General features: G+C 49.1%; 1 protein-coding gene across 6 annotated transcripts in view; it reads left to right on the forward strand.

Annotated features, from left to right (window-relative positions):
* PTBP2 (polypyrimidine tract binding protein 2) overlaps positions 1 to 27,792 on the forward strand; it is a 308,274-nt gene that overhangs the window by 126,628 nt on the left and 153,854 nt on the right. For all 6 annotated transcript variants that reach the window (XM_029618929.1, XM_029618930.1, XM_029618933.1 and 3 more), the window contains 2 exons: positions 860 to 935; positions 25,641 to 25,813. In XM_029618929.1, the coding sequence (XP_029474789.1) occupies positions 860 to 935; positions 25,641 to 25,813 (249 nt within the window). The remainder of the gene's footprint in view (positions 1 to 859; positions 936 to 25,640; positions 25,814 to 27,792) is intronic.

The following is a 27,792-nucleotide window of genomic DNA, read 5'->3' on the forward strand; positions in this document are numbered from 1 at the left end:
AGACCTCTCATGATTTTAAAGACCTCATGATTTTAAAGACCTGGTTTGTCATTTTGATTTTATCACTATTGTTTCATCCTTTATCTCCCTAATAAATATAACTTAAGAGCTAAGACTTTTAAGAACTATGCTTTTTACTAGCTTCCTGGCTCTTATAGATTGTCTCCCTTATTGTTTTTTGGAACCTGAAATATTGGTGCCATTTTTCACCATAAATAGCACAAGAAGGGAGGAAATAGAGAACGCAAAGAGATGGAATAGAACATATGTGACCGTCAGGAAATGGAAGGTTGGGGGTTGCCACATCATTATACGGGAGAAAAGCTGAGTAGCTAGTAGAGGATGAAAGAACACAGGCAAATCTCAAGTAGGTCAGAGACAATGTAATTTGAAAAGACGAGGGAAGGAAATGGGAGATTGTTGGAAGAAAAAAATGGGAAAAGGGAAAGAACACCCTAAAGGAGAGGTAGCTGGTTAGTACTCACCAGTTTATTGAAGACACAAGGATATAGAAATTGCAAGGGTTATTTTTTATACTGATGGATCTGTGTAGTATGGTAGATGCACTTAAAAAAGGTGTATCTTTACCTTCTTCTGCCTTAACTTGGTAGTGGCATCTACAAGCACAAAAGGCTCATCAAAGTGAGCAAGGCTGTCATGGGTAAACTTTTCTTATTTTTTTTGCTAGTGCAGTTAGGCCTGAAATTTCTCGCCTTTCCTATAGATCAGAGATAAATCAATGTTTTAAGAACAGTCTCTTTTGGCACTATATCTCATATTTCACAATTTAACCTGTTCTAGTAACGTTCTTTCTCATTTAAGTAAAACTAGATCTTGCATTTTTTTTCTTTTATTTTAGAGGGGATCTGACGAACTTCTTTCTGGAGGTGTGCTTAACGGCCCAAATTCTAATATGAGCAGCATAGTAGTTACTGGTAAGTTGACAGGTTTTATCCCCTTCAGCACTTAAATTTTGCATTTTATTTTTCTTCTAGCAAGATAATTGCTTCAGGTATTTTGGACTGCAGTATATATACATTTAGGGCTTGATTTTCAAAGCGACTTAGGTGCACAAATCCTGTTTACTTAGCGTCCATATCAGACCAATCCAGCCTAGTAAGTTACTCCCCTCACCCCCCAGTATATGGAAACAGAGAAAAACTTCCCAAGTAGCCTTTGCTTCCCTTATAAGTTGGAGCAGCAAGGTCCTTAGTATTTCTCTGTCTCCAGCAGATGGGGACGGGTTGTTGGAGCTGCAGGATAGGATTTGAGACCCGAGACACAGAATTTATTTTCTCTAAGGTCTACTTTCCCTGAGAAGGGCTGGCCCAAGATTTAAGGGGCTTCCGGTGATGGTCAGGTGGTTATCCTCCTCCCCTTGAGGAACCAACTCCAGGAAGGGGAGTTGGGTCAACTGATGACCTGGGAGTTGCTTTTGTGGCAAGGGTCTGGCTCCAGAGGTGCAGTCTTGCACTAGTTCCAAGCTTTAAAAAAAAAAAAAAAAAAATCACAGGACTCCTTTGAGCTGAAAGACCCAAATTAGCATTGGAGCTAGAGATTGTAGGTCTTGAGTGCAGGCAAAATAGCTTTTCCCTTTTGCACTATGTCTGCAGAGAAGGGGAAAAAGTGTATGGGATTTGGCTGTCAGCAACAGGGATTTGATTTTGTAGTGCACCCTGATTGGGGAATGTGTGCAGACTCTTTTCATGCTTGGGACTGAAAACAAAGGGAAGCCCATGAAAGCAGTATGCCCACCAGCGGGAAAGTCATTTTGAAACAGCGGCCACTGAGAAGCCACAAATTTACTGCAGCACCTGCAAGAGGAAATCGGTGCTAATAAAGGAGGGATCTCTTTTCAGTGGACTTTGTTTTGATGCATAAAACATATTGCTCTATGCAACAAGTGACAGCGCCTCTTCTTTCTTCTCCTGGGGAAGGAATTTAGTGGGTTCAGTCACTGGGAGCAGGACTCCTTTTGAGTCTGTTTGGGAGCCTAGGGAGGAGGGTGGTAGGAAACCGAGTACATCTGCCTCTATAGAGATGGAAAAAAGAGAGATTTTCTGTTTAGAGGAGGACTAAACTATGGGGATGCTGTTTTGCAAGGGAGAAATACTTCCCTTAATTGAAAAGGTGAGAACCATGTTGGGGTTTATGGACAGTTTGTCAGAGGAGACTGCTAAGAAAAAACCTATTTTAACTGGGATAAGAGAGCCTTGTAGATGGTGTCCCCCCCCCCCCTCCTCCAACTGCTTAAGGATACGATAGCTGTAGAATGGGAGGTTTTGGACTCATTTTAAAAGTAGTAAGGGCGAAGACTGAACTGTACCTGTTACATATAGAGGTGTTAAGAGTGCACGTTTCAATTACTTAGTTGATACAGGTTAGTGTCCAGCTGCTGCTTAAGTCCTTGCATCTGCCCAGCAGCCTTGTACTAGTGTTCATATAAATGCCTGTTCCCAAAGGGGAATCTGCGTCAATGGCAGATGATGATCTCCAGCCCATCGGTGTGGTGGGCCAGTAAAGGGAAGTCTTCCTAAGGCAGAGGATTTCCTAGACTTCATGTTTCAACAGGCAAGCCTCACCTGCGGGATGGGCACCATCTGGTCTTCATCAGCAGTGTACCAGCCAGGTTCTGACTCAGAATACTCATTGGGGTGCCGTTACAGATCTGGAGATGTCTCTGGAGAAGAGGAATGGACAGGTCTCCATTCTGACCCCTCTCCTCCACCAGAGAGTCTTCACTGGAGGACCTCTCCTTTGCGGGCTTTGCACAGAAAATGGCAGAGATTATTCTCTGTGGACAAGCAGGATGGTAGTCCACATGGGCAACTTTGAATGGAGTCTGGCACAGAAAACTTATATCAGTTTCTACAACTTTGAACCTCATTGAACATGCTCAGGCACGCATCCACGCGGGATCCTCTCCATCGTATTGTCTCGCATTCGGGTGAGAGCCTCATTTTGCCAAAACATTTTGGCCTACTTTTCTAAACATTTTATTTTTCACAGTTTCTTTTTTGTTGCCTTGCACAGTCAACACAGGGTGCCCCCCAGTTCTCCCGTTTGTGTTGTAGATAGGTTTTTTTGACATTTATTGGTAAGTTTATTTTTGTTGTCTATTTCCTCGGGGCGGTGAGGTGCTCAGTGCTCGCTGGCCATCAACAGACACTGCCATCGATTTTGCTCTCATGCTTCTTATTTTGTGACTACACTTCACCACTTCAGGTTTTAAGTGGTGCCCCAGGGGTATGAGGCCCATATCTATCATGATCCCCCATGATACGTGTCCCCTGTCTTGGAGCATCGCCCAACGTCCGGGGTTGCAAGTGTGTCAGGGTGACCACGAAGGTCACAAGATCTGGCTCGCAAACATGGAGCACCTCTTTGGGCCAGAGAAGACCAATCCATCCGGATCGGCATTTAGAGGCATCTGCATCGAGGACCTCTGAACCTCATGGATGGACACAGCCTTCAATATCAGTGGGGCTGTCAGGGTGATCTATTTGAATTTCAGCAAAGCTTTTGATGTAGTCCTGCATAGGAGGCTTGTGAATAAAATGAGATGCTTGGGAGTTATCGCCAAGGTGTTGGTGAGAATTACAAACTGGTTGACCAATAGGAGACAGTGTATAATGATAAATGGAACCTGCTCTGAAGAGAGCCATGTTAAGCGGAGTGCTACAGGGATTGGTGTTGGGACCGGTTCCGTTCAATATCTTTTTGAGTGACATTGTGGAAGGGGATAGAAGGTAACATTTGTCTGTTTGCAGTTGATATTAAGATCTGCAGCAAAGTGGATATGCTTGAAGGAAGAAGAGAGAGAATGAAAAGTGATTTAAGAAAGCTTGAAGAGTTGAAGATTTGGCAGCTGGGATTCAATGCCAGGAAGTGCAGTGTCATGCATCTGGGGTGCAGTAATCCAGAAGAGCTGTTTATGAATGGGGTGAAAGACTGATGTGCAAGGACCAAGAGAAGGATCTTGGCGTGATAGTGTACTGTGATCTTAAGTTGGCGAAGCAATGTGACAAGGCGATAGCTAAAGCCAAGAGAATGCAGGGCTGCATAGAGAGAAGAATAATCGGCAAGAAAAATCACCAAAGAACACTGTGCCAGCAAAAACAGGTAGAAGGCCCAAGCCAGAAACATCAGCAAACTTTTTGAGTGAAACAAGGCCACAGCCAACACCAGCAGTGGGGGGAAGAATAAACTTGCCCTTCCAGGAATAGTCCTCCATAACATCAGACCGTTGGGTCCTCAGTATTGTGAAGAATGGATATCAACTGAACTTTTGTGTACCTCCATGCCTACCCCACCAGGTTCATCCACAAAAAGATCACACAAACATGGATCTACTTCAAAAGGAAGTACAGTTACTTCTAGACCAAAATGCCATTCAACAGCTGTCTCGCTGGCAACACAACCATGGCTTTTACTCCCAATACTTCCTCATACCCAAGAAAAGAGGGAGTCTCAGACCTATAGTAGATCTATGGGCTTTGAACAGGTTTATTAAAAAAAAAAAAGTTCAAGGTGACATCTCTCAAAACCATTCTTCCATTTCTGCAACCCAATGATTGGATGTGCTCCTTGGATCTCAAAGATGCATATTCCGACATCCCAATGACCCGACCTCACACAAGTACCTTTGATTTCAAGTGAATAGTATGTATTACCAATACAAGGTATTTCCATTTGGCCTATCCTCAGCACCCAGGGTTTTCACAAAATGTTTAGCAGTGGTTGTGGCCCATCTTCGCAGAAAAGGCATCAAGATTTTTCCCTACCTGGATGAGTGGCTGCTAGTCTCCTCAAAACCAAAATTACTTCTTTCACACCTACAGCAGACCATAATCTGCTTGGACAAACTGGGATTCATAATCAACTACGAAAAATCGCACCAAGTTCCTACCCAAATCCTTCAGTTTATTGGAGCATTAATAATCACCAAACTCTGCACAGCCTTCTTTCCACTGGAATGAACCCAGACCTTTAAGAAACTGGCCTCCACGTTAAAGACTTTTAAGTACCTCAGCTCGACAAATGATAAAAATATTGGGTCACATGGCAGCAGCCATATTTGTAGTTCCACACATATGTCTTCACATACGTTGCCTTCAGTGGGGACTAAAAGATCAGTGATGGGCTGTTTGTGTTGAGATCAGTGATCTCAACACAAACAGCCCATCAAGTTATACCGTCTCCCTCGATGACCTCAGATATAGATTGGTGGCTCTCAACCCGAGTTCTGCAGATGAGAGCTCCGTTTTGATCGCAGATATATCAAATCACTAATGACAACAGATGCATCCACTCACGGCTTGAGTGCACATGTACTGCACCTGAAAAGTCAAGGGATTTGGTCACCGCAGGAAAAACACCTGCAGGATAAATCTACTGGATTTGAGGGCTATAAGGAATGTAATCCGTAATTTCGCTCATATTCTCACTGGGAAGAGAGTAATGGTCTACACGGACAACCAAGTAGCCATGTTTTACATAAACCAAGAAGGAGGGTCAGGTTCCCGGATACTTTGAAAGGAAGCATTTCTGATTCTAGAATGGGCATTGAACCATTCCATCTAGCTGCAAGCAACCTATCTTCCGGTAATAAGAAACACAGAGGCAGACAGGCTCAGCTGAATTTTCCACCCCCACGAGTGGGAATTGAACCAAAAGGTAGAGAATGCCCTTTTCAGAAAATAAGATTGCCCTACATAGCTCTCTTTGCAATGGAAGCTAGCATGAAACTACCATATTTCTGCTCTATCTACCCCAGCTCTCGCAGAATAGCTCAAGATGCATTTCTACTTCCGTGGACAGACAACCTGTTACATGCTTACCCAGTAATACCTATTAGGAAGGGTAGTTCAGAAGTGCATAGCAGATGAATCTGATCTCTTTCTCATTGGATCAGCGTGAACCAGTCAGTCATGGTATGCCTATCTCGTACATTTGACAATTCAAACACCGATATAATTAGGAAACCGAGAGTATCTTATATCACAGGAAAGGGGCATACTACTTCACCTCCTACAATACTCTTTGCATCTGAAAGCATGGAGATTGAAAGGAAGGCCTTAAGTCACCTCTCTCTTCCAGCAGATATTGAACATATTCTTATTTCTGCCAGAAAACTATCTACATGGAAAAATTATGCAGGAAAATGGAGTAGATACTCCAGCTGGTGTAAAGCTACAGTGATAGAACAGTTCTATAGCTCTCCACAACAAATTATTCAATATCTCCACTTACTGTTTTCCACTGGACTAGCAATAACGTCCTTTCAAATTCACTTGAGTAGTATAGCAGCATACCACTTTTCCTTGAATGGGAAAACCATATCTATGCATCTGTTAATATCTTGTTTCATGCGTGAGCAATAAGATTTCGCCCTCTGGTTACAAAACTAGTGGTTTCTTGGGACATTAACATACAGGTCGATACAGTAACGTGCGGTTGAAGATTTCCCGTCTGTAACGTGCTGGGAGCGCACAATACAGACGAGTAAGGCGATCCAGCGATACAGTCTCCAGTTTCATGCGTCCGTAGCGCTTCTTAAAAATAGACACACAACCCTTTCCGCACGCAGCATGTATATGATGTGTAAATGAACGAATTAGCTGTATAATGAAGGAATTAGCTATTCCCCTCTGATACTGTAATGGGCGCTGATATTATCTCCTTAGTAACCCGCTATTTTGCCGCGGCCTTAACGTGTTAGTTTACCGCCTCCCCCTAGTAGGTGTTAGGACTGTGAGTCTTGTAACAAATCCATCGACACCACTTAAGATACTCAAACACAATAAAAAACAATAAAAAAAAAAAAGCGATACAGAGATGATTGAGAAAATGTAATGCTGTGGGAAACATAAAAACCTGTCAGAAAAAAAAATAAATTTTTAAATACCTGTCACTTTCCGAATCGTGCGGTCATCCAGGCAGCGGCGGGAGCCGGAGGGCTGCGTGGGTCCAGGCGGCCGGCGGCGGGAGCCGGGTGTTCGATCGAGGCTGCGGGCGGGTGGGCGCGTGTTCGATCGAGGCCGCGGGTGGGCGGGCGCCTGTTCATCCAGGCGGCGGGGGCGGGTGGGCGCGCGTTGGTTTCAGGCGGGCGGCGGCATCCGGGGGGCGGGTGGGCGGGGTCGCACAGGCGCGCATTCATCCAGGCGGAGGAGCTGGCGGCGAAAGCGGCCTCCGGCAGCCCCCACCAGCAGTGAATGAATGCGCGCCTGTGCGACCCGTGCGATTCGGCGCTCAAGGCGTGACGTCACGGCATGTGACTGCCTGGAGCACCGAATCGCACGGGTCGCACAGGCGCGCATTCATTCACTGCTGGTGGGGGCTGCCGGAGGCCGCTTTCGCCGCCGGCTCCCTCCGCCTGAATGAATGCGCGCCTGTGCGACCCGGCCCGCGGCCTAGATTGAACACGCGCCCACCCGCCCCCCGGATCCCGCCGCCGCCCGCCCGCCTGAAACCAACGCGCGCCCACCTGCCCCCGCCGCCTGGATGAACAGGCGTCCACCCGCCCCGCGGCCTCGATTGAACACGCGCCCACCCGCCCCCGGATCCCGCTGCCGCCGCCCGCCTGAAACCAACGCGCGCCCACCCGCCCCCGCCGCCTGGATGAACAGGCGCCCACCCGCCCGCGGCCCTCGATCGAACACGCGCCCACCCGCCCGCGGCCTCGATCGAACACCCGGCTCCCGCCGCCGGCCGCCTGGACCCACGCAGCCCTCCGGCTCCCGCAGCTGCCTGGATGACCGCACGATTCGGAAAGTGACAGGTATTTAAAAATTTTTATTTTTTTTTTATAACATTCAGGTTTTTACATATTTTTGGTTTTTTGTTTTTTACACTTCCTGGTGCTTGTCATTTGAAATGACATTTGAAATGACAGGTACCAGCGCACCCAGGTTACTGTATAGGCGCTGTATTAAGCGCCTATACAGTAAAATGGGTTGCGCGGGCCTAACTCTTCCCTAACGCTTCACAGCCGCGGCATGCATTTGCATGCAATTAGAAGAGAGTATCAGGCGCTAGGTCAAGAGAACTGTGCGTGCGGGGAGGAAGGGTGCGCCTGGCAATGCCGCACTCTTTCTGCCGCGGTTTTAGAGTATCGATCTGATAGTTTTGGAAAAACTCATGCATCCACCATTTGAACTGTTGCATGCCACCTCAATGAAATTTCTGACATGGAAAGTATTATTTCTGGTAGCTGTCACATCAGCAAGAAGTCAGTGAGTTACAAGCCATAGTACACTACTCTCCATACCTACAGTTCTACCATGGTAAGGGCACCTTAAGAACCAACACAGAGTTTTTCCCTAAAATAGTTAGTGTTCCATCTGAACCAGACAATCACCGTACCCACTTTTTTCCCATAGCCAGATTTCACAGAAAGAGAAAAATCCTGCACACTTTGGACTGCAAAAGGGCTTTGGCTTATTATATTCAAAGGACTCAGTCTCTGAAACGTAGTTTGCAACAGTTTCTTTCTTCAGTTCCAATGCCCCAGGTTTGCCAGTCTCTAAGCCAGAGCTTTCCAAACTTTTCATGTTGGTGACACACTTTTTAGACAAACATAATTTCGGGACACAGTAATTCAGTCTACTAGCAAACCAGAGGATAAAGGTTAAACGAACGAAATTTATTTCGACAATTTATGTATGTTTCCTTAAATACATACATAATAAAATGTTTCACGACACAACTTTTCTTGTGAAAACTTTTCATTTATATTAAAAATATATAATATTCCAAGATTAATGTTATTGTTCTGATTTATGAATAACAATAAAACAAAGTTATTGTGTTATTCAATTTACCTCTTTAATGAGATATATGAGCTTGATGGGATGAACACAGATTTTGAATATTTGGTGTTAATAAGAAAGTCCAAAGGGTCTTCTGCGTAATTTTAAAAAGCTGGCCAGTTTCACACTATATAATTATTTGATAGCCTCATTCAACTAATTCTACTAATTCTATATGGCTATGAGAGTGAAGTCTGGAATTTATAAGAAGGGACAGAATGTCAATATAAATCCTGCACCTCCAGTTCTGTAACTCTGTGCATCCACTGAAATTCCCCCAAACAATGGAGCTTGGATGTTTCCCTTACAGCTCATCATACTAAAAGATATTTTCAAATTCTGGTGTCACCTCACAGTAACAGCAGCACAAACACCTTCCACTGCCAGGCACATTGTGAACTGACACAAAACCCTGCAAAAAAGACACTCAAAATCTATACTGCAATCCCATTGTAACACAACAGTAATAACACCAAGGACTCAAACAACAATAACCCTACCTGTGAAAAAGCAAGGGTAAATATTACACTGGGTCCTAGAATACCAATACACCACCTACTGAGGAAACAAAACAAACCAGATTGCTATAGATCCCTATGCTAGCAGAATCTCTCATCATGATCACACACACAGAGCAGTGACAGACCCTCACCAAATACAGAATACAAAATAAAGGAGCACAAATAAGACAAAAACTGAAATGGAAACCCCAAGAAGCCAGACTCTGTATTAACAATGGAAAAACAGAACCACCATTCCTCATAAAACAAATAAAATCAAGAAACCTAAAGCATCAGTTATAATAGTAAAACCATACTAATAAAAGAATATTTTAAAACTACTGATAAATAGAATTTCTATTAATTAAAATCATATACATTTTTTACAATTTCCCAATTCCCAATAAAATATTTAAAAACAGCACATATATCAAATAACACCGAATAATTAAAACTAATAAGGATTTTAAAAAGCCCTTGCTGGCCATACGTGGGAGCTCTTGATTTCCAGTCACCCTGATACTGTCGAGGATTAGGAGGTTATCCTCTCTCTCTCACACATACTCCCATGTCCATTCTCTCACACACATACACTGTCACATACATACATATTCATGCTCTTACACCCACCATAACTTCTTGCTCTCACAGACACTGACACACTCTCTCCCCCTCCACACACACCCCCCCCCCACAAACTCTTACTCCCCTGGATTTTCTCATACACACACATGCTCTCACTCTCTCTGGCTCCCTCACATACACACAAACACACACACCCAGGCAAGTTCCCAATCATTCTCACACAAACACACACACCGAAACTGACCCCCAGGCAGGCTCCCATTCATTTTCACACCACTCCCTCACCATCCCCCAGGCATGCACACATTCATTCTCACACAAAGACCCCCCGGCAGGCACCAATTCATTCTCACACACACACACATACACCACACACAGGCAGGCACCTATTCTTACACATACAAACCTTAGGAAGACACCCATACATTCTCATACACAGACACACCCTCAGGCAGGCACCCATGCATTCACACACATACACCCCCAGGCAGACTCCCATTCATACACATGCACACTAAAGGCAGACCCCCTCTCTTTCTTTTGCCAGCAACCTCAGAGCCTCTCTCATTCCTCTGCTGCCACTGTCACTGATGCCGCATGGCTATTTGGGAGGCGCTGATTGCTGCTATTGGCACTGAAGCCCATTCTGCTGCCTCCTCTGTGCAGGCCCCGTGGGTTTCCACTTCCTCCATGTTGATCTCGTACATTGTGAGAACCGCATAGAGAAAGTGCTATTCTTGCACATTACCAAAGATTACATGTGCCAATCAGTAAAAAATAATTTTTTTTTTTTTTTTTTTTTTACCTTTGCTGTCTGATCTTAGTTTTCTAATCGGTTGGTCACAGGCTGTTTTTTCCCACCTCCCCTTTCTTATTTTTTTGCCAATTCCTTTCATATTGTCTTTGTTTTCTATTTCTTTTCTCTCCATCTATCTTCTTCCCTCAAACATACAGTCAGGTTCTCATTCTCACATGCTTTCTCTCTCTCTCTCACACACACACACACACACAGGCTCTCACTCTCACATGCTCTCTCTCATACAATCATTCATACAGAGTCTCTCTCTTGCACATGCTGTCTGACTCTCACACACCCAGGCTCTCTCTCACTCCCACATGCTGTCTTGCTCAAGTACAGACTCTCACCATCACATGCTCTCTCTCATACAATCATTCATACACACAGGCTCTCACTGGCTCATGCTGTCTCTCTCACACACACACAGGCTCTCACATGCTGTCTTTGCAAACATTCAGGTCCTTACTCCCGCACACAATCTCTCAACTCGTCTCATACACGCACACAATCTCTCAACTCATCTCATACACGCACTCTACGGGCCCTCAGCCTCTCTCTTACCTCTGGGCTCCTCTTCATGGGTCGCTGCAGGATGGGCTCTGCAGCGGCCCTGATCTTCGCGGGCCGATCCGCAGCAGCGGCGTCCCTGATCTTCGTGGGCCGATCCGCGGCAGCGGCGTCCCTGTTCTTCGTGGGGCCGATCCACGGTGGGGACCCTGCTACCGGGCCTCCTCCTCTTCTCGCCCGCTGCAACAACGCTGCTCTACTTCTGCACGTGGCTGATGCTCCTCCTCCTTCCTGCCCGTGTGGCTCCGGCAACATTTTTCTTCTGGGGCCGCGTGGGCAGAAAGGAGGCGGAGCACCTGCACGTTTAGACATGACCTTTTTCTTTGGGCCGTGGTGACGTAAGCTCCACCACAGCCCTGCCGATCTTCCTGCTGTGTGTCTCCGGCACACAGCACAGCCCAGCCCAGCGAAACTTCAGTGCTCAGCCACCAGTGGGATGAGGTCCACCGGCGGCCGCATTGGCTCCCACTTGCCGGTGTGTCACGTGCACCGGGCTTGCGCGACACACCGGCACACCTCAGGCGACACACTAAAGTGTCGCGACACACACTTTGGAAGGCTCTGCTCTAAGCGAACGTTAGCCACTTGGCTGTTCCAGTGTATTAACTTCTGTTTCCTAGCGTGTAGCAGATGGACTCAGAACCAATGGGTATAGTGTACTCGTGCTAGCAGTTGGAGACGGATCAGATTTCAATCTGACGTCAGCCCCTAGTACATATACCCCTGCAGGAAGTGCAGATCCTCAGTATTTTCTGTCTCCATAGCAGTTAGGAGCTATCTGCACGCTCTCCGAGCGTTGGAACCAAATTTAAAGAAGAAAATTCTATTGAAGTCAAGCCCCGCTCTCCTGCGGTGATACCCTCGGGTCCCTCCCCCAGTCGAGATTCCCGAGGTGATTTCTGTGATCCCTCGGAGGTGATCCTCGGCCCGGCGGCCGAATCGCGGCGGGACCTAGCCCCCAAAGGATCGGGCGCGGCATAGAGGCAGCCTCGGTCCGGCGGCCGAATCGCAGCGAGGACTTACAGCCCTCGAGCAAGAGGAGTTCGAGCGCGGCTGAGAGGCAGCGGGTGCACCCTCTAAAGCGGCGGTGAAGGTAGTTGCCCTCTCCCCCCGCAGCCGGAGACCGCCCGGGTCGAGACCGGGAAGCGCCGAAGATAAGGTAAGGTAGAAATCTTTACTTGTGCCGGTCTCAGAGGATTGAGGACGAGCGCAGGCCATCGGCCGAAGCCAGCGCCACCGGGTTGATTCCCCCTAGCAGGGCCAGACCCCGGCATTTCCAAGGGCCTTCCCTCGTGGAGACCCTCCGAGGTAGTCGCCATCTTGCCCGCATGGTCGCCGTTGCCATCTTGGCCTTATTCTCGCCGTTCACATCGCCGCTCGGCCGAGCGCACAAAATTTACCTGTGCGCACAAACCTACTTCTGCGCGTAAGTTAAACGCACAAGAACCCTTGGACGCATAAGCGGCGCGCGCAAGTCCCGGTCGCACGGACTACGCGCACTCGACTACCCGCGCTCAGATACCCCCAAAACCCCGGCTAAGCGCACAGATACGCGCGCACGCGGCCAGGCGCTCCGGAGCGAGACATGTACGCGCAGGCAACCTCGACTCCTCCAATAACGGAAGTAAAATCCCTAGGCCTCTGCTCAGCATGCTACCTCAGGGCCGCCCACAGCCAGGAAGCCGATGCCTTATGCGCCCAATGTGAGGAGGCCCTGGGAGGTCCACCACAGGCTCAGTCTCGCCCAGGGCCGGGGACTAGCTCTTCAGGGGGCTCCCTGGAGCTAGCAACCCCCAGCGGGACTCCCTCTCAGCCAGAGGCTCCCAGGGAAGCAGCGCCACTCAATGTGGACCCCTCGTCTATTTCTTGGGTGGAACTCTTCAAGGGGATTCACGCCTTTCTCCGAATGCAAACGGATTCCCGGGCGGACCAACCACATACGTCCCAGGAGGACCCCTATGCCCCAGGCCCCTCAAGACCTAGGCATAGGCTTTTACCGCCAAGTAGTCCCACCTTCGGGGGTACGGACATCTCAGAAGAAGAAGTCGAACCCCTAGAAGAAGGAGAACTCCCCCCGGGGACAGAACCCCACCGAACCATGAGACGATTCTTCACAATGGAGGAGCTCCCGGATCTGGTCTCCCAATGCCTGGCGGAACTGGCGATTCCGGATTTAGAAACCCAGGGGGATCCCAAGGAGAACCCTTTTCTGGAAGGCCTTCGACAGACTTCCCGTCATTTCCCGCTCTTGCGAGCCGCTCAACAGCTAATTGACCTGGAATGGAACACCCCAGAGTCTGCCTTAAAAGGGGGGCGGGCCTTGGCCAGCTTGTACCCCCTGGATCCAGCAACCAAAGACACGCTCGCTTGCCCTAGAGTGGATGCCATGGTCTGCGCAGTCTCCAAGCGCACCACTATTCCGGTAGAGGGAGGAGCAGCACTCAAGGACATGCATGACCGGCGGCTAGAAGCCATGCTTAAACAGTCATTTGACGTGGCCGCTATGTCTCTTCAGATTGCGGCCTGCTGCACCGTGGTGACACGTGCCTGCTTATCTCAGGCCAGGAACGGCACCCTGGGAGATATCCTGGACCCAGCGCTATCCATTCTAACGGATGCAGCCTCAGACCTCGTACGCACAGCGGCCAGAGGAGTATCATCGGCGGTGGCGGCCAGGAGACAGCTCTGGCTCAGAAGCTGGTCGGCCGACCCTATCTTCCAAAACACGCCTCACAAGGATGCCCTTCAAAGGAACACTTCTGTTCGGCAGCATCTAGAAAAGATGGCGGGCAAATGGGGCGAATCCCCAGTACTGCGCCTTCCGGAAGACAAGTCAAGGAGAGCCCAGCGACAGCCTTCCAGGGCCTCCAGGGGCAGAAGCTCGCAGCGCTTCAACCCATACAGGAGCAGCTACCAGGCGCCCCGCCCTCCGGGCAGGAACCAGTCCTTTCGGAACAAGCACAACAATAGGTGAAACAGCTCGGGCTCAGGGCCCGGCCGTGCTCCGCAATGAGAATCAGCCGACCCATCCAATGGAAGCCATAGGGGGCAGACTGGCCCTATTCTACCAAAGATGGGTCGAGATAACTTCGGACAAGTGGGTCCTAGCCATCATCCGGGAAGGGTACTACCTGGACTTCATACGCACCCCCCCAGACAAGTTTGTGGAGTTCCCCTGCCACGACCCCACCAAAAAGGCGGCAGTGGAAGTTACACTGGCCAGGCTACTGAACCTCGAGGCCATAACTCCGGTACCTCCTCAGAAGATAAACTCTGGTCATTATTCCATATACTTTCTCGTTCCCAAGAAAGAGGGAACGTTCCGACCAATCCTGGACCTCAAATCCGTAAACCGATACCTGAAGGTCCCCCGCTTCTGCATGGAAACCCTGAGATCCGTAATAAAGGCAATACAGCCGGGAGAGGTCCTCACCTCCCTGGACCTGTCAGAGGCGTACCTGCACATCCCAATTCATCAGAACACCAGCGTTACCTACGTTTCAAGATCCTGGGCCATCACTACCAGTTCCGGGCCCTACCCTTCGGGCTAGCCACAGCACCACGGACGTTCACCAAGGTGATAGTGGTAGTGGCGGCAATACTGCGGAAGGAAGGAGTCCTCGTACATCCTTACTTGGACGACTGGCTGATCAGGGCAAAGTCACCAGAGGAAAGCATCCAATCAACCAACAGAGTCAACTCTCTACTGGAGAGCCTCGGATGGGTGGTCAACACGAACAAGAGTTCCCTGCAGCCCTCACAATCGTTGGAGTACTTGGGGGTCCACTTCGACACCAAGGAAGACAAAGTCAGCCTGACTCCCACAAGGATGAGCGACCCTCGCCCCACGGCATGGGATTACCTGCAGGCCTTGGGCTGATGGCATCCACACTGGAAGTGGTCCCCTGGCCGAGGGCCCACATGAGGCCTCTACAACACTCACTGCTGCCCCGTTGGAACCCACGGTGGCACAACTACACCGTACGCTTAGCCCTCCCGGGCACAGTTCGAACCAAACTACACTGGTGGCTGCAGCCCAGCCACATGAACAGAGGCTCAAGACTATCATCCCCAATCTGGACTCTGCTAACTACAGATGCCAGCCTACGGGGATGGGGAGCACACTGCGTGGAATTAACCGCCCAAGGGCAGTGGAACACAGAAGAGGCAGGATGGAACATCAATCGCCTAGAAGCGCGGGCAGTCAGACTCACCTGCCTGCAGTTCGCCCAAAGAGTCCGAGGCAAAGCGGTCAGGGTGATGTCCGACAACGCCACAACGGTTGCCTACATCAACAGACAAGGGGGAACCAGAAGCCAACAGGTGTCACTGGAGATAAACCCACTGATGGCATGGGCGGAAGCAAATCTACAGGAGATCTCCGCTGCCCACATCGCCGGGAAGGACAACATCATGGCGGACTTCCTCAGCAGAGAAAGTCTAGACCCAGGAGAATGGAAGCTGGCTCCCGCAGCCTTCCGGATGATAGTAAACCGGTGGGGAACACCGGAAATGGACCTGCTGGCAAACAGAACCAACGCCCAAGTACCCAGATATTTCAGCCGCAAGCGGGATCTACAATCCCAAGGGATCGATGCCCTGGTGCAGGCCTGGCCACGGGGGACCCTACTATACGCCTTCCCGCCGTGGCCCCTCTTGGGCGCAATCATTCACAAGATACAGCTACACAAGGGACTAGTTCTTCTGGTGGCCCCGGATTGGCCAAGAAGACCGTGGTACGCAGACATGAGAAGACTGCTGGCAGGGAATCCTCTACCCCTGCCCCCTCTCAGGGACCTGCTACAACAGGGTCCGATCTTCCACGAGGACCCAGCTCAATTCTCTCTTACGGTCTGGCCATTGAGAGGGCTCGCCTGAAGAAGAGCGGATACTCGGGGGCGGTAATAGACACCCTCCTCTGAGCACGCAAGTTCTCCACATCGTTGACATACATAAGGATCTGGAGAATATTTGAAGCCTAGTGCGAAGATCACGACATCAAGACATGTTCACTTAAAGTTCCCGTGATGCTGGAGTTCCTACAGAGCGGACTCCAGAAAGGACTATCCCTCAACTCCATCAAGGTACAGGTGGCAGCACTGGCATGCTTCGGCACCAGGGGCGAGAGCGATAGCCTAGCCTCTCACCCGGATGTGTCACGTTTCCTGAAAGGAGTCAAACACATTCGTCCACCTCTGAAGTGGCCGGTACCTCTGTGGAATCTCAACCTCGTCTTGGACTTCCTATCGGGAACCACCTTCAGACCTCTTCGAGGGCTATCACTCCATCAGCTGACCCTGAAGATTGTCTTCCTACTGGCAGTTTGTTCAGCGCGACGCATATCTGAACTACAAGCGCTGTCTTGCCGTGAACCCTTTCTTAGGTTCACTCTGGGATCCATCCAGCTGCACACGGTACCGTCATTCCTTCCCAAAGTGGTCTCCCACTTCCATCTGAACCAGACCATCTCGCTCCCGTCGGCGGGAGCCCTGAAGAATTCGGAAGAAGCCCGTAGTCTGCGTCACCTCAACGTTGGCAGAATCCTTTCCAGATACCTGGAAATGTCAGAACCCGTACGGAAGACGGACCACCTTTTCGTCCTTCACAGCGGTAAAAGACTAGGGGAAGCAGCCTCGCGGGCAACCATAGCCCGATGGATCAAGGGAAGTCATCAAGGTGGCCTACATAGAAGCAGGGAAACCTCCACCTCTACAGATCAAGGCCCATTCGACCAGAGCCCAGGCAGCATCCTGGGCAGAAACAAGAATGATGTCACCCGCCGAGATTTGCAGGGCGGCAACATGGTCCTCCATCCATACCTTTTCCAGATTTTACCGTCTGGATGTTCAGGCCCGGGAGGACACGGCATTTGCAAGGGCAATACTGAGTGGGTCACGGGCAGCCTCCCACCCAGTTCGGAAGTAGCTTTTATACATCCCATTGGTTCTGTGTCCATCTGCTACATGCTAGGAAATGGAGAAATTGCTTACCTGATAATTTCGTTTTCCTTAGTGTAGACAGATGGACTCAGCAGCCCGCCCTTGGCTGCCATCACGCATGGTATTGCAAATGATTCAAGGGTAAGCCTCCTTTTCATTTACCTAGGTCTCCACCCAGCTGGGTGTTGACGCTTTCCGGTTGAGCTCCCTGGCGGTCTCCAGCTATACTCAATCGACCAATTCAAATTAATCCTCTTCTGTTACTCGACGAATGATGATAAGCTCCCAGATGGTGAGAAAGCATATCAAATCTGAGCCTCGGCGACTTCCATTTCTCACCTGAAAAATGTACCAATTTTAGATATCTGCAGAGCAGCCACATACATGGTCCTTGTTGCACACTTTCGCATCACTCTACTTAAGCAGACTCAATCGGATGCAGCAGTGGGGGAAAAGCAGTATTGAGCTTCAAACCAAAACTTAAGCTGTCCATAAACTTCGTTAATTCCTTCGTACACAGTCCAATTTATACAATACTAAGAACGATCGGCAGGAATAGTGTGCTTTAGAATTCACAGCTGGCGATTTCCAGAGAGCATGGCTAATTCAGCCTGCTTATCTATGGGGGAAAAAAGCAAATTTACTTAATGTAAACGGTGTTTTTAGTAGATGCAGAATGAATTGCAGCTTATCTATTTCTATCCTATTCGTTCGCTGTATGCTTAAGTTTTCTTTAGCTGAACGGGGAGGGGAATCGTGTGGGAACAGCGGTGCAGGTGCACAGAGCACAGCTTTGTATTCTTTGAGAGGATTCTGCGTTAGTCCGCCTGCGAGGACAGTCCCAGAGAGCATGGCTAATTCATCCTGCTATCTATGGAAAACACTATTTACGGTAAGCAAACTTGTTTTTTTATGTGGGTTAACACCTGTATAGCCTTGTGAAAAGCATTTTGATAATTGTTACTCTCTTCACTAAGTATAAAAGTACCTGCATTGTGAACAGCAATACATACTTTTACCTGTGGAGAAAAAAAGGAGCAGGGTTACATTGAGGGAGGGAAAGCTCATGCAGGGAATTAATTCTGAAATCTTCATGCACACTTTCATGCATGTACTTTACATGTGTTTCAAAGCAGATGCAAAGTACACAGCTACAAAATACTGCCTTCTCCCCCGCCAGCCTGATATTTCAAAAGGAATCTCCCTGGACAGTTTCCCTTTGGAATTTAGATTGCCGATTTGCAGGTACTGATGCTGATTCTCTCACAGGTTACACTGAGTTGCCAACCTGGAACTTTTTTGAACTTGCTTCCTTTCCCTATTGCAACTGGAATGGGAGGCGGAAGCCACTGTTGGCTTCATTCTTCAGTTATGAGGGTAATTTTTAAATTAGCTTGGGAAATTTCCCTCCTTTTGTATTCACTTTAGGTTAGTAAGCATTATTTAATATTACGTTTTACATATTGTGAATGATTCTGGAGTGCGATCATTTATTTCTTTTGTTATATCATGCAAAAACTGAGACATGCATGGTGTCCGCAAAACTTTTTGAGGCTGAAAAGGGGATCCACGTTTCCTAAAAGTTTGGGAACCCCTGCTCTAAACTGCAAATAGGCTTTGGTGCATTACAAATGCTGTACTCAGCATCATCATTGGTCGAACCAGCTCTTCATTTCTTATGACACAAACCATCTTGGAGTTGAGGTTGCAAAGAGAACTTTCATTGGATAGTAGATTGCATTCATCACTGCTATGCCTTGGCTAGACTTCAGCTTATAGACTTTCATAACTCATGAATGAGCCATGCCTTCCTTAATTGCCCACTTCTGAGAGGTGCCCATTGAAGATTTCTGCAAAGCTGTGACATGTCCTTCATCCGCCTCTCTATGTCCCGTTAGTGTCCAATAACACACCAAGAATTGATAGATTTGGACACACAGTTTTGCAAAATCTCTTCTCTCTGTAGTCCACTCTCCACGGTGGAGTGCAGGTTTCTTACAAAGTAAATGCTCCACTGCAACCCTCTGCCTCCCCATATGTAATGGCTAATTCAGCCTGCTTATCGACAGAAAAAGCATGTTTGCTTACTAATAAACGGTGTTTTCCAAAGAGAAGATGAATTAACCATGGACTACTGCCTACTTCCCTATCTCTGTTATGGACTGAGGAAGCTTTCAAGCCAACACCTGCATAGGAATTTCCGCACATGCTCAGTAGAGCTAAAAGCCCTATAGCTTGGAGAGAAGTCCATTTGGTGCCACCAAATGACGTCACTTATTGTAATGGCTAATTCATCCTGCTATCTATGGAGAACAGAGTTTACGATAAGCAAACATACTAAAAAGTTGGATGAACAATTTTAGTTAAACAGAAAGGCTATGTAATTCTCAGAAATTCTTTGGCTTAAAAATTTGTTGGAAAATACTATATTTCCTAGCGTGTAGCAGATGGACTCAGGACCAATGGGTATAGTGTACTCCTGTTAGCAGTTGGAGAAGGATCAGATTTTAATCTGATGTCAGCCCCTAGTACATATACCCCTGCAGGAAGTACAGCTCCTCAGTATTTTCCGTCTCCATAGCAGATCGGGACTGACTATCTGCACGCTCTCAGAGCGTTAGACCAAAATTTAAAGAACAAAACCGAAATTTAAAGAAGAAACCTACCTGAAGACGAGCCCCGCACTCCTGCGGTGATACCCTCAGGTCCCTCCCCCAGTTGAGTTTCCCGAGGTGATTTCCGTGGTCCCTCGGAGGTGAGCCTCGGTCCGGTGGCCGATTCGCGGCAGGGACTTTGCCCCCGAATCCTCGGGCGCAGCGTAGAGGCAGCCTCGGTCCGTTGGCCGAATCACGGCGAGGACTTAGCCCCCGATCTCGGGCGCGGCTGAGAGGCAGCGGGTGCACCCCCTCGAGCGCAGCGGTGAAGGTATTTGCCCTCTCCTCCCGCAGCCGGAGACCGCCCGGGGCAAAACCGGGAAGCGCCGAAGACAAGGTAAGGTATAAATCTTCTACTTAATCCGGTCTCCGAAGATCGAGGAGGAGCACAGATCAGCGTTCGGAATCTGTGCCACCGGGTTGATCCGCCCTAGCAGGGCCAGGCCCCGGCTGTTCCAGGGTCTGCCCACGTGCAAACCCTCCAAGGAGGTTGCCATATTGCCCGCATGCTCGCCGTCGCCATCTTAGCCTTGTTCACCGCCCGCCACCCGATCCAAGCGCACAAATTAGGCTAAGCGCACAAAATTATTTGTGCGCATATTCTTAGGCGCACATAAAACCTTACGCGCATAACTTACGCGCACAGTACAAGGCGCACATCTACGGCTAGACACATGTGCGCGCACATATCAGACGCAATGGAGTGCATAAGAGCTTACGCGTCCACAGAAATGGCACCTCCAGAAATAGGAATAAAAGCTCAAGGCCTCTGCCCAGCATGCCACATCAGAGCCGCACAGAGCGAGGAAGCAGACGCCCTATGCGCACACTGTGAGGAGGCCCTGGGAGATCCAGGTCAGGGCCAGTCCCATCCAGAGCCCAGTGCTAGCTCCTCAGGGGGCACCCCGGACCTAGCAGGCCCCCAGTGAGTCCATCCCACAGACGGGGACCCCCAGGGAACAGGCACCCCTCAACCTAGACCCAGCATCGATCTCCTGGGTAGAGTTATTCAAGGGGATTCACGCCTTTGTCAAGATGCAGACTGAACCCCGGGCGGACTAGCCATATGCGACACCGGAAGACCCTCATGCCCCAGGACCCTCGAGGCCTAGGCACAGGCTCCCACCACCCAGAAGCCCTGCCTACGGGGACACGGATTTCTCCGAGGAAGAAGTCGAGCCCCTTGAGGAGGGAGAACTTCTCTCGGGGACAGAGCCACACTGAACCATGAGACGCTTCTTCTCAAAGGATGAACTTCCGGACCTTGTATCCCAATGCCTATCGGAACTCGCTATCCCGGGCCAAGGCACCCCGGGGGAACCTAGAAAGAACCTCCTGCTTGAGGGCCTTCGACAGACGTCTCGCCATTTTTTTCTTCTACAGGCGGCACAACAGCTAATTGATCTGGAGTGGAATGCGCCGGAGTCCTCATTCAAAGGGGGTCGAGCCTTATCGGCCATGTACCCCCTGGACCCAGTAACCAAGGAGCTTCTGGCGTGCCCTAGAGTGGATGCCATAGTTTGCGCGGTCGCTAAGTGAACTACCATCCCAGTGGATGGAGGAGTGGCGCTCAAGGATGCACACGACCGGCGCCTGGAAGCCATACTAAAACAAGCATTTGAGGTGGCAGCCATGTCCCTGCAAATTGCGTCCTGCTGCACCGTGGTGACACGTTCCTGTTTATCCCAAGCCAGGAACAATACCCCGGGAGAATTCATGGAATCAGCACTATCATTCCTCACTGACGCGGCTTCCGATCTAGTGCGCACAGCAGCCAGAGGAGTGTCATCCACAGTGGCAGCCAGGAGACAACTCTGGCTTCAAAATTGGTCGGCTGATGCCTCCTCCAAGACATGCTTCACGAGAAGGCCCTTCAAAGGATCCCTCCTGTTCGGCAGCGAACTAGAGAAACTGGCTAACAAATGGGGTGACTCCCCATTACCTCGTCTGCCGGAAGACAAGGCAAAGAGAATCCAGCGCCCCTTTCCCAGGTCCACCAGAGGCAGAAGCTCACAGCGCTTCAACCCTTACAAGAACAACTATCAAGCGCCCCGCCCTACGGGCAGGAACCAGTCCTTTCGGAACAAACACAACAAGAGGGGGAACCAGCTCGGGTCCAGGCCCCAGCCGCACCCCACAATGAGATTCAGCCGACCCATCCAAGGGAAGAAGTCGTAGAGGGCAGGCTAACCCTATTCTACCGCAGATGGGTCGAGATAACTTCAGACAAGTGGGTCCTAGCCATCATCCGAGAAGGGTACTACCTGGACTTCCTTCGAACTCCTCCGGACAAGTTCGTGGAATCTCCCTGCCACGACCCCAGCAAGAGGGCGGCAGTGGAAGCTACACTGACCAGACTTCTGGACCTCGAGGCCATAACCCCGGTACCTACTCGGGAAACAAATACTGGACATTACTTCATTTACTTCATCGTGCCCAAGAAAGAGGGTACATTCAGGCCCATCCTGGACCTCAAGTCGGTCAACCGACACCTAAGGATCCCACGCTTCCGCATGGAAACCCTACGATCGGTCATACGTGCAATACAGCCAGAAGAGTTCCTTACATCCCTGGACCTGTCGGAGGCCTACTTACACATCCCAATTCATCACGAACACCAGCGCTTCCTACGATTCAAGGTCCTGAATCGTCACTACCAGTTCCGGGCACTACCCTTCGGGTTAGCCACTGCACCCCGGACGTTCACTAAGGTAATAGTAGTGGTGGCGGCAACACTCAGGAAGGAAGGAATCCTCGTTCATCCTTACCTGGACGATCGGCTGATCAGAGCAAAATCACCAGAGGAAAGCCACCAAGCAACCAGCAGAGTCATTGCTCTACTGGAAAGCCTGGGATGGGTAGTCAACACAAACAAGAGCTCCCTACAGCCCTCGCAGTCGCTGGAATACCTAGGAGTCTGATTCGACACCAAGGAAGACAAGGTCAGCCTGACCCCCAAGAGGAGATCAAAGCTGTGGGACCGACTCCAGACCTTGCTGAGCGCCCCTCGTCCCACAGCATGGGATTACCTGCAAGTCCTCGGACTAATGGCATCCACACTGGAAGTGGTGCCATAGGCGCGGGCCCACATGAGGCCCCTGCAACACTCACTCCTATCACGGTGGAGCCCATGATCCCAGAACTACTCCGTACGTCTACCACTACCAGGCAGAGTCCGGACCCAGCTAAGGTGGTGGCTACAGACCAGCCACATGAGCCGGGGATCAAGACTATCCTCCCCAACTTGGACCCTGCTCACCACAGATGCCAGCCTCCACGGGTGGGGAGCACACTGCGAAGAGTTAACCGCCCAAGGGCGGTGGAATGAAGAAGAGACGGGGTGGAACATCAACCGCCTAGAAGCACGGGCGGTCAGATTAGCCTGCCTGCGGTTCGCCCACAGACTTCGAGACAAAGCGGTCAGAGTGATGTCAGACAATGCCATGACGGTTGCCTACATCAACCAGCAGGGCGGAACCAGAAGCCAACAGGTGTCCTTAGAAATAGACCCTCTGATGGCTTGGGCGGAAGCAAATCTCCAGGACATCTCCGCCGTCCACATCGCCGGGAAGAACAACACCACGGCAGACTTCCTCAGCAGGGAAAGCCTAAACCCAGGAGAATGGAAGCTGTCACCCACAGCCTTCAAGATGATAGTGAATTGGTGGGGGACTCCAGACATGGATCTTCTAGCAAACAGATCCAACGCTCAAGTACCCAGATACTTCAGCCGCAGGCGAGATCCGCAGTCCCAGGGGATCGACGCCCTGGTATAGGCCTGGCCACCGGGGACCCTGCTATACGCCTTTCCGCCGTGGCCCTTGCTGGGCGCAATCATTCACAAGATTCAGCGGCACAGGGGACTGGTTCTTCAGGTGGCCCCGGACTGGCCAAGAAGACCCTGGTACGCAGACATGAGAAGACTACTGGCAGGGAATTCACTACCCCTGCCTCCACACAGAGACCTGCTACAACAAGGTCCCATCCTCCACGAGTACCCAGCTCAATTCTCTCTTACGGTCTGGCCATTGAGAGGGCCCGCCTGAGAAAGAGGGTATACTCAGGGGCAGTAATAGATACTCTCCTCCGAGCACGCAAATTCTCCACATCTCTAACATACATAAGGATCTGGAGAGTCTTTGAGGCCTGGTGCGAAGACCACAATGTCAAATCACGTTCCTCTAAAGTTCCGGTGATCCTGGAATTCTTACAGAACGGACTACAGAAGGGTCTGTCCCTCAACTCCATCAAGGTACAGGTGGCCGCATTGTCATGCTAGGCTCCAGGAGCGAGGGCAACAGCATAGCCTTGCACCCAGATGTATCACGCTTCCTGAAAGGAGTCAAACACATTCGCCCACCACTAAAGTGGCCAGTGCCCCTGTGGAACCTCAACCTCGTCTTGGAATTCCTAGCGGGATCCGCTTTCAGACCCCTCCGAGGCCTGTCCCTCCGTCTGTTAACCTTGAAGACGGTGTTCTTGCTGGCCGTGTGCTCGGCCCGCCGCATCTCAGAGCTACAGGCCCTGTCCTGCCGTGAGCCATTCCTCAGACTCACCCCGGGGACCATTCAGCTACGCAAGGTTCCTTCCTTCCTCCCCAAAGTGGTCTCACACTTCCACCGTAACCAAACCATCTCACTACCTGCGATGGACGGCTTGAAGAGGTTGGAAGAAGCCCGTAGTCTGCGCCATCTCGACATCGGCAGACTCCTATCCAGATATCTGGAAATGTCGGAACCAGTACGAAAGACGGGACCACCTTTTCATCCTTCACAGCGGAAAGAGACAAGGGGAAGCGGCCTCGCGGGCAACCACCGCCCGCTGGATCAAGGAAGTCATCAAGGCGGCCTCCGTAGAAGCGGGAAAACCACCACCTCTACAGGTCAAGGCCCATTCCACCAGAGCCCAGGCGGTTTCCTGGACAGAAACTAGAATGCTGTCACCTGCCGAGATCTGCAGGGCGGCAACGTGGTCCTCCATCCATACCTTCTCCAGATTCTATCGTCTGGATGTTCAGGCTCGGGAGGACACAGCATTTGCAAGAGCAATCCTTAAGGGACGTCGGGCAGCCTCCCACCCAGTTCGGGAGTAGCTTTTATACATCCCATTGGTCCTGAGTCCATCTGCTACACGCTAGGAAATGGAGAAATTACTTACCTGATAATTTCGTTTTCCTTAGTGTAGACAGATGGACTCAGCAGCCCACCCTCGGCTGCCACTATACATGGTCCTTCAACGATTCAAGGGTAAGCCATGCTTTCATTTACCTAGGGCATCTACCCTGCCGGGTGTCGACGCTTTCCGGTTGGGCACACTGGCGGTCTCCAGCTATAGTCAACCAACCAGTTCAAGTTAATCAAGTTAATCAAGTTTTAACGTTCTAACAAAAGGTACCTAAGTTAATCATATTAAGTTAATCAATCAGTCAGTCACACATATATCCACAATGCTTTGCAAGGAAGAATACTGAGGAGCTGCACTTCCTGCAGGGGTATATGTACTAGGGGCTGATGTCAGATTGAAATCTGATCCGTCTCCAACTGCTAACAGGAGTACACTATACCCATTGGTCCTGAGTCCATCTGTCTACACTAAGGAAAACGAAATTATCAGGTAAGTCATTTCTCCAGTTTTCATTTTTTTTTTCTTCAAACTGAAAAGATTTCTTTACCCTTTTTATACTTTGGATTGTTTGAACAGTTTTCCAGATTATACTTTGCTAATGTCTATTATGTGATGTATCAAATAGGAATTTGGAATTAAAATCTAACTTAAATATCTTTCAGCCAATGGTAATGATAGCAAGAAGTTCAAAGGAGATGATAAAATGGATGGTACTCCATCTCGTGTCCTTCATATCCGGAAATTACCTAATGAAGTTACAGAAACAGAAGTTATTGCTTTAGGTTTACCTTTTGGTAAGGTAACTAACATCCTCATGCTGAAAGGAAAAAACCAGGTAATTTAATTACGTGAGCATTGTATAATATAGGTAGATTTATACAGTGGCTGTATACTGAAAATGTATCCACCTAATAAGTATTGTTTTGCATGTTTTTGCTGTGATTGTAAATCATGTAACTGTTTTGGATTCAAAAGCTTTTAGATATAACTTATTTTCTGTGAAGACAAGTAAGTTCATCTAGTCACAGAAAATGGGTCACGTGATCACGCACTGGTAGTGAATCGATAAATTTGCATAGCTCTTTGGAAAAATGAAAGCCTTTCTCTGCTGCAAGAGCCCTGCGGCTCCCCTAGCTTCTCTTTGTCCACGCGTTTCTTCCTTTTGCTTCACGGTGTTTGAGAGGACCCTTTCTCTAACTGTGACTCTCTTGCCAAGCTTAATTTTTTCTTAGTTAAGTTTCTTTTTAGTATATTTTTGATGTCTCCTGCCTCACCAATTCAGCAAGTTTTTTTTCAGCGGGTCTATAGAAGCAAGCAGCCCTACCAAACTTTGGATCATCTTTCATCCATGACTAATATTTCTTTGATTTTACTGTGTCTATTTTCCTTACTGTGTCTCAGAAGAAGGTCATTGACTTCAAATTTCTATCTCAAGTGTAGTCAGAAAATATCCTTTACTGACCAGGGCAGTTAGATGAACAAAGTTGCAAACAAAGTAGAAACTTGCCCATTTGATGAAAGGAAGAGATGACAAAAATTCTTTAGATGTATGAAGCTGAGACAAAAAAAGGGGGGAATCAACCTAATAAATGAAGCTTGACCGAAGTGCCGCGAATGCGCAGTAGAGAGCAGCTCTACTGCGCATGTGCGGGCAAGCACGTCGGTCTCAGCGAGCATCAGCTGAATATTTATTTATTTTATTTTATTTTGTTTTATATACCGGCAACCGTTTGCACATCGTGCCGGTTTACAGATAACTTACAACCAAGGATATATAGGCAAAGCCTTTACATGGAACATTGTGTAACATAAACAAAGTAACATAGTAAATAACTATAAAGGTAAAATACAATAAATGAGTAGATAAGGAGGGGAGGGATCAGGGTAGACGAGACAAAGGATAAGTGGAGGGGGAATGGTGGGTGGATACATAAGGAGAAGTTATGTACAGGGGTACCAGGAACAATTGATGTGTACACAGGTTATATACCGGGGTACAAGGAACAATTGATGTGTACACAGGTTATATACAAGATTGATAAGCGCAGGATGACAATAGTTGGGGTGGGAAGATGTAAGCGGATGTGCTGAGTGGCAATTTTTTAGGTTTGTAGTTCCTTAGGGGGGGAAGGTGTAGGGTGTAGGTCCTGTGGTGGGGTGTTGGCGAGAGATGGTGTGTGGGTTATGGTGTTAGTAGGAAATGATGATGATTGGGGGTAAGCTTGGAGGAAGAGCCAGGTTTTGAGTTTCTTTTTGAAAGTGGGTGTAGAGGTTTCTGTGCGTAGGTCGAGGGGCATGGAATTCCAGAGGGAGGGGCCTGCGAGGGAGAGGGCCCTATTGGTGGTGGAGATGAGTTTAGTGGATTTTATGGAGGGGGGAATAAGGGTTCCATGGAGGGAGGAGCGAGTGGGTCTTGTAGAGGTGCGAGGGGAGAAAGGTGGGTTTAGCCAGTTGTAATGTTCGTTAGTAATGCTTTTGTGTATGAGGGTAAGGGTTTTGTAAATTATACGAGAGCGGATGGGAAGCCAGTGGAGGTTGAAGAGGGTGGGAGTGATGTGGTCTTTTTTGTTGGCATTAGTAAGAATGCGTGCAGTAGCGTTTTGAAGGAGTTGTAGAGGTTTGATGTGGGTAGCAGGGAGACCAAGTAGGAGTGCATTACAGTAATCAATCTTTGAGAAAATTATAGATTGAAGTACTGTGCGGAAATCAGAGAAGTAGAGAAGGGGTTTGAGTTTTTTGAGGGTTTGTAGTTTGAAGTAGCAGCTGCTAAGGATAGATTTGATATATGGTTTGAATGTTAGTTGGTTGTCAAGT

Source organism: Rhinatrema bivittatum, chromosome 10 (assembly GCF_901001135.1).
Source record: "Rhinatrema bivittatum chromosome 10, aRhiBiv1.1, whole genome shotgun sequence".
NCBI classification, from domain to species: domain Eukaryota; kingdom Metazoa; phylum Chordata; class Amphibia; order Gymnophiona; family Rhinatrematidae; genus Rhinatrema; species Rhinatrema bivittatum.